General features: G+C 40.3%; 1 protein-coding gene across 1 annotated transcript in view; it reads left to right on the forward strand.

Annotated features, from left to right (window-relative positions):
• The window catches only part of Ralgapa2 (Ral GTPase activating protein catalytic alpha subunit 2), a 265,575-nt gene that overhangs the window by 164,269 nt on the left and 87,901 nt on the right, over nt 1–13,405 (forward strand). Inside the window, exons 35-37 of the mRNA XM_013353198.2 lie at nt 4,379–4,502; nt 5,450–5,605; nt 11,734–11,892. Coding sequence (XP_013208652.1) covers nt 4,379–4,502; nt 5,450–5,605; nt 11,734–11,892 — 439 coding nt within the window. The remainder of the gene's footprint in view (nt 1–4,378; nt 4,503–5,449; nt 5,606–11,733; nt 11,893–13,405) is intronic.

Below are 13,405 nucleotides of genomic sequence, written 5' to 3' on the forward strand. Positions count from 1 at the left end.
AATTAAATGGTTGCAACTAAATTATTTGGGGTTCTCATCCATCAACCTGCATGTTTTTGTGTCAGTGCCATGCTGTTTTCTAAGCATGAATTTCACCATCATTTGTGTTCAAGTGGATTTCTTGTGGTTTTATTGTTTATTCGTAAGTAAATGCTTGACTTGTGTCACTATTATTTGCATATCAGGTTTATAATTGTGATATTTTGTTGGTGGTTTGAATTCTTGAACTTAGGTATGACAACAGCAACTAGTAAACTCCACCTGAAATTGGAAAAGCGTATGTTTGCATGTACATGCGTGCATGCGTACATACACAAACACACACACTTACCTTTAAGAGGACTTAATGAAGAAATATCTTTGTCACAACACAAATGACGCAATCTAGGGGTCTTGATTGGTTCATTTTCTCTGTTAGTTAAAGAATTAAAAAGCAGGAAAAATCTGAAGCACAACAGGGGTTAGCAGAGAAATCTCAAGCACTGCAGACAAAAATCAGCAGTTGAAGAAAACCATTCGTTGGAGGTAAGGAAACACACAAGTGCACCAAACACACAGAGAATGCACAGAGAAAAAGACCCTGCAAAATAGAGGGTGCACATGGAAGCTGAAAACCCAGTGTCTTCTTGAGGTCTTGGGGTTTTAAAGCCTCGAGTTTTCTTCCCTACTTTAGGGTTGGAAATCTGAAGGTAGACAGGATGGTTGATTGGTCCACAACTGTTGTGTGGCATGTCCTGATCCAACCTTGAACTTGTTGAGCCAGCCCATCAATAATGGGCCTGATGGGAGGCAGCTGCCAGGCTTTTGTCTCAAGTTAGGAGGTTGAGGAAGAAGCTGACCATCTTAGACATACATTATCTTTGTTAACTTGCTTCTCTCTCTGCCTACCAAGTGTGTCTCCCTCCTGGTCTCTCTCCAAGGACTCAGCGGATAGAATCATAGTAAGCTTACTTATAGCTATATATCCTTTCGCTCCTTCAGAAGCATGTAGAATAAGATACATTAATTTATATGGGTCATTGTGCAGGAATCATAAGGCTACAGTTTTTTTTTCTACTCTCTCATGTATCTTTTTTGTCACTCATGGCTTCTTAGAGCCATACAATGTTGAAGTATGTACTTTTATGTTTTCTGAGTATCGGGAATGTGCCTGGGTGGCTGTAGTGAGCCTGACTCCACCCGCAGAAGGCTGATGTGAGGTGCTTACCTCCTGGTAACACCAGTGCTCTGCGAGTGGTAAGCATTTGAGTATCGAGAAATAAAATCCAAAGAAAAGAAAATATGCAAGTTTAAATGACTCATTTGTGGTTGTAATTGAAGAAAGAATTACATCCTTGGGGCAGATCCTGCAACTCCATTGGTACTTTAAATGTTTTCATTTCTTGATTCAAGGAAAACTTAATTTGAATTTCAAAAATGTTTAAAAGTGCTTTAGACCCTGCCATTTTTCTGTTCAGTCTTTCTCTCCTTGCTTTCTCCAGGACAGAGACTGGGCCCTCTGGAAATTCCATGTGGGATTTCTGCAGGGCTCAGGCACTTGTTTCACTCACTCTCATCTTTCGATGTTAAACAAACATTCATTTGGACCCCAAGCCCAGCTTTCCAGCATATGCTGAATTATTCCCTGCTTCTCCAGTGCTAAGTGAATGCACTGGTATCTTGTAATTGTAGCCAATTTGTTGAATGTTAATGCACTCTAGTTGCATGAGGTGCAGATGAATTAGCTCCCTGGGGTGCTGTTGCAGTAAAATATGGCTTTGGGTAGCTGATTGGCAGTCTTCTGCCCTTTGATTAACCTTCACTTAAAACCCTAACTCTTGGACTTAGGTTGTCTTAGCCTCTAAATGCACATCAGTTCATTTTATGGGAAAGGGCATTTTTCAAGATTGCCTTTTAAAAACCGGAACTAAGTCTGGCGGCTTTTTACCTATGAGAAATCTAGCCTGTGCTATAGATTGGTCTGATGCTAAGCAAACATTGTCCTTCAACTTTCAAGACCTTTCTATTTACTCCCGGTATCAATTTATAGCACTGTTGTGCGGGAACAGTGCGTTCTTCGCATGTTTTGAGAAAAAAATAGTCTTGCAGCTAGGTTCTTTATACTATGTGTGATGGCTGGACATACAAAATCACTGTGGTCTTTCTTGCCACTGTGTAGTGAAGGAAATGGTAAAGACATGTTTTCCTTTGTTTGGTTTTTAAAACCTGACAACACAAGAAAATGGAACTATTCTGGTCTGTTCCTAATAAGAAAAAAAAATTCATTCTACTGAGGAAAGCGTGTTGTTGATTTTATGTATGTGTGTTCCTGAATTACCTGCTCCTTCATGTACTGGTTGTGCAGCTTGTAGATATGAAGTGCTGTTGATGTTGTAATTACCATTTCAAAAGCCTGGCACTAATAAGGCCAGGCACAGTGTCTGCATCTTAGCAGACTCTCTGCAGTGCTAATATTTTGGAGGATGTGAAATTTGATGAATGTTTACAACTAAAGGTCATCTTTCCTCACACCCACATCAGTCAGTCCTTCATTTGAGCTTAGCCCTCTGTGCTCCTACACCGAGTAAATGAGCACTCAAGGACCCAGGATGGAAAAATCCTGGGCTTCAAGGATAAAACACTGATGTATTTCAAATAAGCCTGAGGTTGTTTTTCTGTATGGCAAGTTTATACAACAGAGAAAATTTGAATGCTAAGGACGTTTACGTATGTAGAGAGAGGGTTTCAGGAAGAAATCAAGTGACTGTGCTTTTGTTCTTTCTGAAACAGCCTTTTAGATAAAGGTTAGGATGTCTGCTACCATCATCTAAGCTGCCAGATTATTACAGCTCCTGTGATTAGCCAATCTTTCTGCTCTTTCTGTATTTTCTGATTCTTCTTCACATATATTTATTCCATGAGAGTGATGGGGGCGATGACTAGCTAGCGAATGAATAGGAGAAAATGTTCCTCCTCCTGTGATTTATGTAACTTTTTAGTTGAGCTTCAATTAGCCTTGTTTAATAAGAAGAAAAATAACCATGAAGAAGGAAATATTTGAGAATTTGTTAAAATATGGAGTCCAGATCTACCAATTTGAATGTCTAATCATATTACAGTGTTGAGATATTAAGCAATTAGACAATAGAAACATTTCCGTATTGTTGAAGCACTTGATGCTTTTTCCTATGCAGTTTTTCATGATGTAATGCAAATGTGAGAAGGGTGGGGCTGCCCAGAAGTGGAGATGTACTTCTTTTACCATTGAAGCTATGATAGAATAAAGCTCATGGACAAAGGTGCTCCCCAGTGAGTGGTTCTTTATTAAGCTTCCTTCATCTGTACAACAGCTGAGCTTTTATCTCCAAACCATCACTAAATTGCTTGATAGAGCATCAGTTATTTTGATACTTTACCATATCATTTGTAGAAACTGGCAATTACTTATTCAGATATACTGCCTAATATCTGGTCAGTTTAACAGAGACTTAGCTGAGCCTGTACTATGCATCAAATACTATACTGGACGTGAAGAAAAAAAAGAAAGATGAACAAACAGGTCTCCTTTCTTCAAAGTGCATATTATGTTTATATGATTTAACAGGAAACTGCTACCAGTCTATCATGGAGCAAGCAAAAGAAGAGATTATATCTCCAAAACAATCTTCCCAGAAGAACTGTCCAGTACATTCGGTGCCCTCAGAATAGAACACACCCTTTCACAAAGGAAAATACCCAAATAATGTTGCCATTCTCATAAAGTCTTAGCATGTCTCATTGCTCCTGTCTTGAAACTACCCGTATCCTTTCGTCAGAGTAGAGCAAATGAAATGTAGGTAGATACCTAGTTATGATACGTGTCTACTGGAAATGCTTTAGAACAGTGGTTCTCAACCTTTCTAATGCTGTGATTCTTTAATACAGTTTCTCATGTTGTGGTGACCCCCCCCAACCGTAAAACTATTTTGTTGCTACTTCATAACTGTAATTTTGCTACTGTTATGAATCAGACTGTAAATATCTAATATGCAGGATATCTGATATGCAACACCTGTGAAAGGGTCATTTGATCCCAGAGGGATCATGACCCACAGGTTGAGAACCATTGCTTTAGAAGATACTGTTCTTTACCAACATGGGAAGAACCTGGTGGATGATGAGCTCTGATATCTGCTGTTTTTGTGTCTCTATGTCTGAGTTGTGGTCTCCTGCTTCATTAACCTTTGTCTCCTTTCAACCACCTCTGCAGTCACCTTCAAATAGTGACTGACCCCTCGTGAGGGCCATTAGGAATCATGCTGGCAATAACAGTAATATATACATACATACATACATACATACATACATACATATACATATAATTATTAATTCTAACTCCTTTAAATTTGAACATTTATAGCCGTGAGACACACAAGATAGCAGTGTTTTACATTGCTGAAGGTCAAGAAGACAAGTGTTCCATCTTAGCCAATGAAAGAGGAAGCCAAGCATATGAAGACTTTGTTGCTGGTCTTGGATGGGAGGTAATTAACTTCATTCATTGTGTGGTTGCTGACTATCAGTATGTAAAACGGACCTGAGTTGTGTATGTTCTTAGGTGTATTTTTACATTCAGATGTAGTATGCATAGAGTTCTTGAAGAATGTATTGGCCTTAAAATTTAAAATCTGTTGGCTTATTTTCAGTAGTCTATCTATCTGTGGACTTATGCTTCTTCTTAATAGCTTTTCATTTGCTTTGCATCAGAACTAAATAGTCACATGGGCTGAGCTAGCCATGGGTGGCAGTTTATGGCAAAAGTAGACAAATGTGGCCACAACTAAAAAAGAGAACAAATCTAACAGCATGATGTAATAAGAGTTACACGAATGTAGTGTCTCTTTCAAATGTATTCCACTGCACCTTAACCTCTTCATTATTGAAAACACTTCACGGTGTCTCTTCATCTTAGGTCTATGTAGAGAGAACAAACACAGTACTATTTGTGGTTGCAGGTAGCTGCTGAAAGTGTTACAAGCCCCCGCAGATAAGAGGGATCTACTGTACAGACACATGCAGACATGGACATACCCTAGACATGAGGGGGAGAAATTAGAGAAATGTACACTGAAAGTCAAGGGGAGGGCTGAGGGGCTTTTGGTGGTTTGGGTTTTGTATCTGTATATGCTCCAGCACATGCTGGGAACCAAAACCAGGCCTTGCACGTGCCAGGCAAGCACTGTCCTGCTGGGACAGACAGTCCTTAAATTTTCATAGTGGTTTTCATGTGAATAGGGTTGCAGACCAGTTTCATTTTTGCTGTTCTTCATTTCTTTCTTTAAATTTTTAATTTCATATAAATTATATTTATTTGTATTCAGAAGGAAATATATTAAAATGAAAACAGTTTATGTTTTCAACTCATATTCCTGCCTAACGAATAGAACAGCTCCCGTCTGACCCTCGCCTTTTGCTCTGTGACCTTCATCAGGTGGATCTCTCAACCCACTGTGGGTTCATGGGTGGTCTTCAGCGCAACGGCAGCACAGGACAGACAGCCCCTTACTATGCTACCTCAACTGTGGAAGTCATTTTCCACGTTTCCACTCGGATGCCATCAGATTCAGATGATTCACTCACCAAAAAGGTAAGGCGGCTCCTTGGGGACAGCAGCTCCCTGCACTCATGTGCAGTCGAGGCTCTCTGGGTTTGGATGGTGACCAAGCCTGGGCACACACTGAGGCTGCTTTCCCCAGGTCTCAAAGTCAGGGTCACTCTTCCTCCAGCCACAGTTGTGTTGAATCTAAAAGGTCAACTTAGCAACACCTTAAACCCTGAACTGAAGGAGAAATGTACCCCAAAAATCAAGGGGAAGGCTGAGGAGTTTTTTGGTGGTTTGGGTTTATGTCTGTATGTCCTCCTGCACATGCTGGGGACCAAAGCCAGGCCTTGCACGTGCCAAGCAAGCACTGTCCTGCTGGAGCAGACAGTCCTTAAATTTTCATAGTGGTTTTCATGTGAATAGGGTGGCAGACCAGTTTCATTTTTGCTGTTCTTCATTCCTTTCTTTAAATTTTTAATTTTGTATAAATTGTATTTATTTGAAATCAGAAAGAAATATATTCAGAAGAAGGGTTTGCTGTGTGGCTACTTTGGCTCTTCCTCCACGTCAGTTACCTGAGAGAAAATAGTTTTACCTCAGACTGGCAAATGCCACAGCACATAGTTGCCTTTATGACAGAAGTGCTGGGAAATCTCTGGGAAGGCATCCTCCCCACCCCCCAGTGTTGCTAGGGTAAGCTACTAGATTTTGGCAAAGTGACCTGCAGGTGTGTTGCTGCCCAGATGTCCCACCTTAGCTGCTTCCCCTTTGTTCTTCATCACCTTTCACCCTATGGGTGGTTTCTGCTGAAGTTCAAAGGAAAACCTTATGCCCCCAGAAGAACTCCCCAGCCTGCAGAGTGTTTACTTGAGGGGCCCTATTTTTTTGTTGAGGAACTCATTAATGGGATAAAACTGTAGTCTGGTAAGGAAACCACTCCTGTAGGTTTCTAGGTGAGATGGGCATCCTAGAGCTATGGTGATGTGTGCTGACCCTGTGGGCTAATAGGTGACAGAGCCTACATTCCCACTTCACACCCACTCTCCTATATCAGTGCAAATGTAAGGAACTGAGGGCGTGCCTCAAGTGCTGCCTGAGGCTGTACACTGGCAGTGTGGCTATATGGTTGGAACTAGGGCCAGACAGATCTAGGCTCAAGTGTGCGTCTCACCACCAGCTTGTACCTCAGTTTTTCATGTATTAAATAAGACTGAAAATGGAGTCATGGCACCATACTGTTGAGTCAAGTGAGACGGTGCTTGAAAAACTGCTTAGTGTGATACCTAGTAGGCATTCTCTGGCCATCGCCCTTGTCATCGTCCAGTGGTGTAATTGGTTCTTTTTCCCTGCCCCATTAGCCACATGATTGCTACTAGCTCATGGACCCTACTGTATCTGCTTCATTTCTCTTGTCTCTGGTTTTGCCTTTTTACCACTGTAGATGTCTGGGCTGCATACATGATGAACAAAGTGTATGGGAGACATTATCAGAACTCGGGTCACAGACAATTTCCATAGTGATCAAGTGTCTCACATGCACAAAGCACAATTTGCATCAGGAACTCAGCAGCCTTTCACCCACATAGCCCTGCATACTACCCTGGCCTCCCTGGGCTGGGAACCTCACAGCTAGTGGGAGTATAAGCCATGTGCTGGTTCTCACAGGTGTGACAGAGCTGCCTGTCCATCTTGGGTTCTGATGACTGCAGTGTTCATAGAAAGGAGAACCCTTCTATCTGGTAGCTTCCAGAATCTGGGGTTGTTGGGCTATACTCACATATTTTGTTTTGTTTTTTAATTGTGGGTACCTTGTAAAGTCTTCATACTCTGCATATTGTCATATTGCATATTTTTGTGACTGACAATTATGTGTTAAAGATAGATTTGTATTTAAACTGTCTTGAAGTATTTCTTAAATATAGAAGCTTTTTAAAGTTTGTTTTTATACTGTTTTCTTCACATAATGCTGCTATAAATAATGTCCCGAGGCTTGTTCTAGACCCCAACTGTAATAATCAAACAGCAGCTGAAACCTTGCACAGTGCTAAGATTTAGCATCTTTAACGATAAACTCCCTTTACCAGGATGTCTCCTAGTTAGGCAGGGAAATTAGTCACATAATGGCAGCCCCCGGTTCCTTGACTTACTCTAACTAAATTGTCCCTAACAGCTTAGAAATGAGCTGCAAAATTCTAAAGTGATTCATGCTCTGTTCTGCCCTTGTCATGGGGGGACTTTTTCAATTCTGCAATCCCGTTGCAACCCCATACTGAACTCTTGATCCTTCACTGCAGAAATTTGTTAGCTCTAGCTAGATTAGATTTTTCACAGCTAATCTAACTGCTGTAGGGGTTTGCAGAGTGGGGACAGAGCTGTGCTATTGGATTTGTCCAATTCATTTGACTCCAGGACTATAATTGCACTTATGTCTTACAAGGCTTTTATAGCCTCAGGCTGGCCAGCCACATGAAAAACAAATTGGCAGTGATACAGTGCGAGTGAAAGGGGATGAAAGGCCCACATTATCAGTCTCTAAGCAGCTCTGTTCTGGCAGGAAGTTTCTTGGTTAATTTACAAATAAAACTTAGATTTTAGGATGGGCACACTGTCAGCTGAACAATGGGGATGTCAGGCTTGACTGTTACTTAGTAAAAGTAGCAGCCGGGCCCACTGAGGAGCCCAGATTCTTCAATCAAACAGACGACTCCTTCTGGAGCCAGCTGGCGATGTAATGCAATTAGTCGGGAAAGGAGGTCAGCCTATTAGGTGTGGACCATGACCGGTGTCACCAGTGGCGTGCAGGCGTGTAGCCTGGCAGCAGCAGGCAGAACAGCTCGGGCAGAGGAGCTTTAGAACTCTGTCAGGACCAAGGATGGCAGGACATGGGATTGATTTCTTGAGGCTCAAGAGCCTGTTTGTTCTGGGAAGAGAAGCCTTGAGGCCTTCTGGAGTCTTGCATTGTGGAAGCAGAAGCCCACATGAATGCAACTCCTATTCTAGCCCTCATCTCCTCCTGAAGACGCATGCCTCCTGTCAAGTTGACTTGCCCCCATGCAAACTTGTGGGTGCATTTTTAAGGGCCTCTAATCAGAGTTCTGTAAAACTCATAAAGTGACATTGAAATTGAAATCCCCTTTGAATTGAGTACCACTTTACATTTCTAGAATATTCCATTATGTTCTGATATACTCTAATGTGTGTAGTTTGTCTATACCAGTTTTACATACTTGGGTTCTTCTTATAGGCACAAGAGGTGTAATTTTTGTACTTTGTTCTAGATGTATCAGTCAATTGGTCCCGTGGCCTAAGCTCTTGGTTTTGTGGTTTAGTTAATTAAGCTGTAACATGTCCAGAAATCTGAGGTGCCTGACACTGAAAGAAGCTCTGAGAATGGTGAATATTACAAAAATAGTTCTTCTTTAACTGCAGAATTGCCACATTGGAAGGAAGGGTCAATCAGTGTGGCACTGCTCTCCCATGCTAGAGTCTTCTCAAAATACTGCTGCAAATAAAATTAGGAAGGGTTTACTGGGGATATGTAATTGAATAACACAGTTTAGAAAGGGGTAGAGTAACTGCAAAATTTCAATAATCAGTGTATCATTCAGAGTCTATTCTGGTCTTGTGGATGAAAGGAGAGACTATAGGTTTTGGGTGTGGCATTGGGTGGTAGCAACAAGGTTTGTATTTGGTAAATGGGTTGTCTCCATTCAGTTACTTCTGCCAACATCATAACCAAGAGTATAGGGCCAGCTCTCTTTGTAGGATAGGGGCTGTAAGCTGAACTCCAGAATAACTCATTTCTTAACTGTTAGCTCCTATTGCCCAAAATTCCTCCCAAAGTTTCAATTAGATCTACATTTACCATGGAAACCTGTCCATCTTATCTTGTTAGCAACCCTAGCGCTCATGCTGTCACTACAAAAGGACTAAGTGGCAAAACAGTGTCACAAGGTCTTTGGAAGCCCTGTAAGAAATGGGAAATGCAGACAGGCAGAAATCTGAGCTAAGAATGGCTGGAATGTAACTCAAGAGAGTAGCAGTGCAGAGCACTGCATAACTAAGGCTCTAGGTTCAACCCCCGTACTGCAGAAAGAACAAACGAAAAGGAAAAGTGGGCTAGAGGGACACCTTCAGCCATGATGTTCAGTGTCTTAAAAAGAAAAGAACAACAAAACTTCTATGCTGGAGCTGAGTTGGCTGAGCTACAGTTTTTCCTTTTCTGCCTGCTACCCTGTGAGCCTTTAATACTAGTGTCGGAGTAATGATGGAGTGAGGAGAAGGAGAAAAAAGCACTGGTTATGCTTGCATTTACAAAGTTTTTGACTCCATTCAGTTGTCCTGGATCATCATGACTTGTGCTGGGCCTCTGAAGTCTGGGCCTCCCCTTTCTGGAGCCACTATTCAGACACAGTCGAATCCCATACCTTACTCCATATAGCACAAAGGTCTCTTTCTAAGTAATTAATGGATACAGTCACTTCCATAAGGGCATGGGTGAAAAAAAAACAGGCACTGCAACAAGCAGCTGCCTTTGTAACTGGATGACTAGAAAAGAGGCCATGCTTGGGTTACAGTGGGTGTTTCCCTGTATAACCAAATGGTCTCTAAAGAAAATGAGGTCCATGATAACATGTTTCAAATATGCGCACTATCCCAGAATATGATTTTTTAATATTTTTAAAGGTAGGACTAGGACATATGCTCTAATATAACATCTCAGTTTTATTAAGGTACTTTTAAGTTTGGTCACTTATACTGTCCATCTGTTACATGAGCAAGAATTCTTGCTTCTGATGCTGGATAACATTCCCTGATGCAAGGCAGAAACCTCATTCCCCCAAGGCTTCTAAGTCCCTGGTTCCGCCAGTCTTTCCAGCTTCAGAACTTCAGTTTGGGCCAATGTTTTCACCACTGTGGTCTGTTTTCCCTTTAGTTATCTTCTAGGCCTTCTTGAATGATTTCTTTGCAGCTTTCTCCAGATTAGCATTGTGGGGTCGCCACACAGGCAGTTGATCAGTGATGTTCTTGTATCTAGTAAGATTTCTTCTGGAAGAACGTGTAAGGGTCTCTAGAGACCTTCCTACGGCCTTCTCAGAGACAACAAGAGTCTGGGTTTTTGGAGTTTATAGTCAGTCTCTTTATTTATAAAATGTCAAAAGAAGTGAGCTAAACTACTTGAGCTATAACAGTAAAATAGCTTTTGATGTAAGCTGAGATCAGGAATGTCTAACTTGCAGTCCCAGATAGCTATGAATGCAGCCGAACCCAAAACTGTAAATTTACTTATAACAGTATAAGAATTGTTTGTGTGTGTGTATGTGTGATTTTTTTTATTTATTATAATTCAATTGTATGGGTTTCAGTGCATCGTGTGTGTGTGTGTGTGTGTGTGTGCGTGTGCGTGTGCGTGTGCGTGTGTGTGTGTGTGTGTGTGTTCTCATAGTCTCTGGTCCTCTCTCCCATGATGTTCTGTGTACTTGACAAAGCATTCCTGAGCAGGTATTTCTTGTATAATAAAGATGGAGTTACATAAATCAGTGGGAAGGGTAAATGGCATTTTATGTGAACATTTTGGAAATCTTTAAGTGCTGGGTGCTAGTATTCCCACCAAATTTAAGTTTTAATTTAAATTAAATCTATTTATCTCCTTAAAAATATAATTTCTTATATTCTTTTTCTCAAAAAATTTATCTCAAGACCAGTTCTCACACTTTTGTCAACTCTTGTGTTGGAGTAGCTTGTCTTACCTTATGTTGTTATTTTTTAGTAGCCCACTGGATTAAGAGGTTTAAAGATTTAAAGTAATAGCTAAATAAAAAAATGAATGTCATTTAGTTGCTGAGAAACATTCTCAGCACAATAGCGTAGGACTGATGTAGAAATAGAATTCTGTGTAAAAGGAGACCTCAGAGAGGTCCCCTCCGTCCCACTGGAATGTGCCCTTGGGCTTCTGTGTGTGATTTTAGAACCAAATGTGCATCCTGGCAGATGGGCTGGAGTTTCATGAAACTGTACGTTTTAGAATTCTCACTTAAGGCATCAGTGCAGTAGCCTGATTTAGGACTAAAATACTTTTGGCCTCCAAGTTTTCTAATTCAATTTGTAAGCCACAGCCCCTCATAAACTGTTGTTATCACCTCTGTTAATAAAGAGCCAATTTGCTATTGCAGCTCCGTCACCTGGGGAATGACGAGGTTCACATCGTCTGGTCTGAACACTCCAGAGACTACCGCAGGGGTATTATCCCAACAGCCTTTGGAGACGTTTCGATCATTATTTACCCAATGAAGAATCATATGTTCTTTATCACGATAACAAAGAAACCTGAGGTATGCTTTCTCCATTGTTGCCCTGACTCCTACATTTTCCACTGGATTCATGTCCTCAAAATAACTGATAAATGTCCTACGAGTGTCAGAACTGTGTATGCTAGATAGGAATTTCAGTGAACTGTGATTCTCAAAAGAACTCTAATCATAAACACAAAATTTCATGTTGTGTTATTTGAAAATTATGTTAGAAAAATGTATGGGATTTTAAATAATTTTAATGCTTTGAAATGTTATAATTTTAAGAATGTCATAATTTTTTAACTGTGGCACATTATTAATATAATAAGTTATGAAGCTGCATTATCACATGGTTATTTGGGGAATAACCGTGGGTCTAGAGTCCAGCCCTGTCTAATGCATGGGCATTGGTCACTGAGCCCTGACTGGTGATGTGAGGTCAATCCTGAAGGATTTTGGACATGTCCACAAAGACACTGGGGCCCTGAAGCACAGCCAACATGATGAGTATTAGCAATCAAAGCACCTTGCTACAGAATCAATTCAGCCATGTCAATTGGTATTGATCACAGGGCTGACTGGAACAATCCAATGGTCTATGTCCTGTGTACTAACCGGCTGTAGTTTCGATCCTTGTCATGCCTTTACTGGTATTTTAACACTGCTTTGTGTAGTGACTTATTTTACTTTTAATTCATTAGGAAGAGTATTCTTAGGTTTGAAATTAAACATATTAAGCATATAATCTTTTCTTTAAGAAAAAAATGACTGTTCTTTTCAGCTTGATATTAAATATAATATTTATTTATACCCAAAAATCATTTTCCTGAAGGAGCTCATCATTATTCTAAGAACTTTTTTTAAACTTTAAAAAAAAAGTCATGAGAATTGTTGTATTAATTCAGATTTGCAACCTAAAGTTATATTATGAACACTGGACGTGCTAACAAGTGAAAAAGAGCTCCAGACATTGCCTGGCATCAGGGTAAAGGCTGCTTCTCTGTTGGCCATGTGACTGTTAGGGCTGCCATCAGGTTTTCTTATATAGTTAGTGTCACAGAAATAAAATCAGTAAAGTTCTAAGTTTAACGTATGTGTTAATTCTCCATTGTGTGGGCCTTATCTATCTAGGAAGGCCTAATGAAAGGGGGAGTTCTCTCTCTGTTCATAGAAAGAGGTCAGAATTCATATTAGATGTTTGTGTTTCTCTGAGTCAGACCCCTGTGAATGTCAGGTTTTCAGTTTTGTGCTGTAAGAAAAAATGGCTCAGAAAAAAAGAAAGAATAAAATATGAAGGTGACCAAGAAAAAAAAGAAAGAAAATGGCTCAGTGCTAGCATTTACATTTGCCCATGAAGAAAATTACTTATAAGAATTAAAGTTATAATTTTAATCTTAGAGAAGCAATAGATTTAGTCCTTTTTTGCTTTTAAAAATTTGTCTTTTATATGTATGTAGTGTAGAACTAGTTTCATTAGTTCGTTTTCAGGATGGTCCTCTAAAATGTCATAATGTCCTTAAAATGCCCTTCATTTTCAAAGTGAATGAAGAGC

This window comes from Microtus ochrogaster, unplaced genomic scaffold, assembly GCF_000317375.1.
Source record: "Microtus ochrogaster isolate Prairie Vole_2 unplaced genomic scaffold, MicOch1.0 UNK3, whole genome shotgun sequence".
In the NCBI taxonomy this organism is placed as follows: domain Eukaryota; kingdom Metazoa; phylum Chordata; class Mammalia; order Rodentia; family Cricetidae; genus Microtus; species Microtus ochrogaster.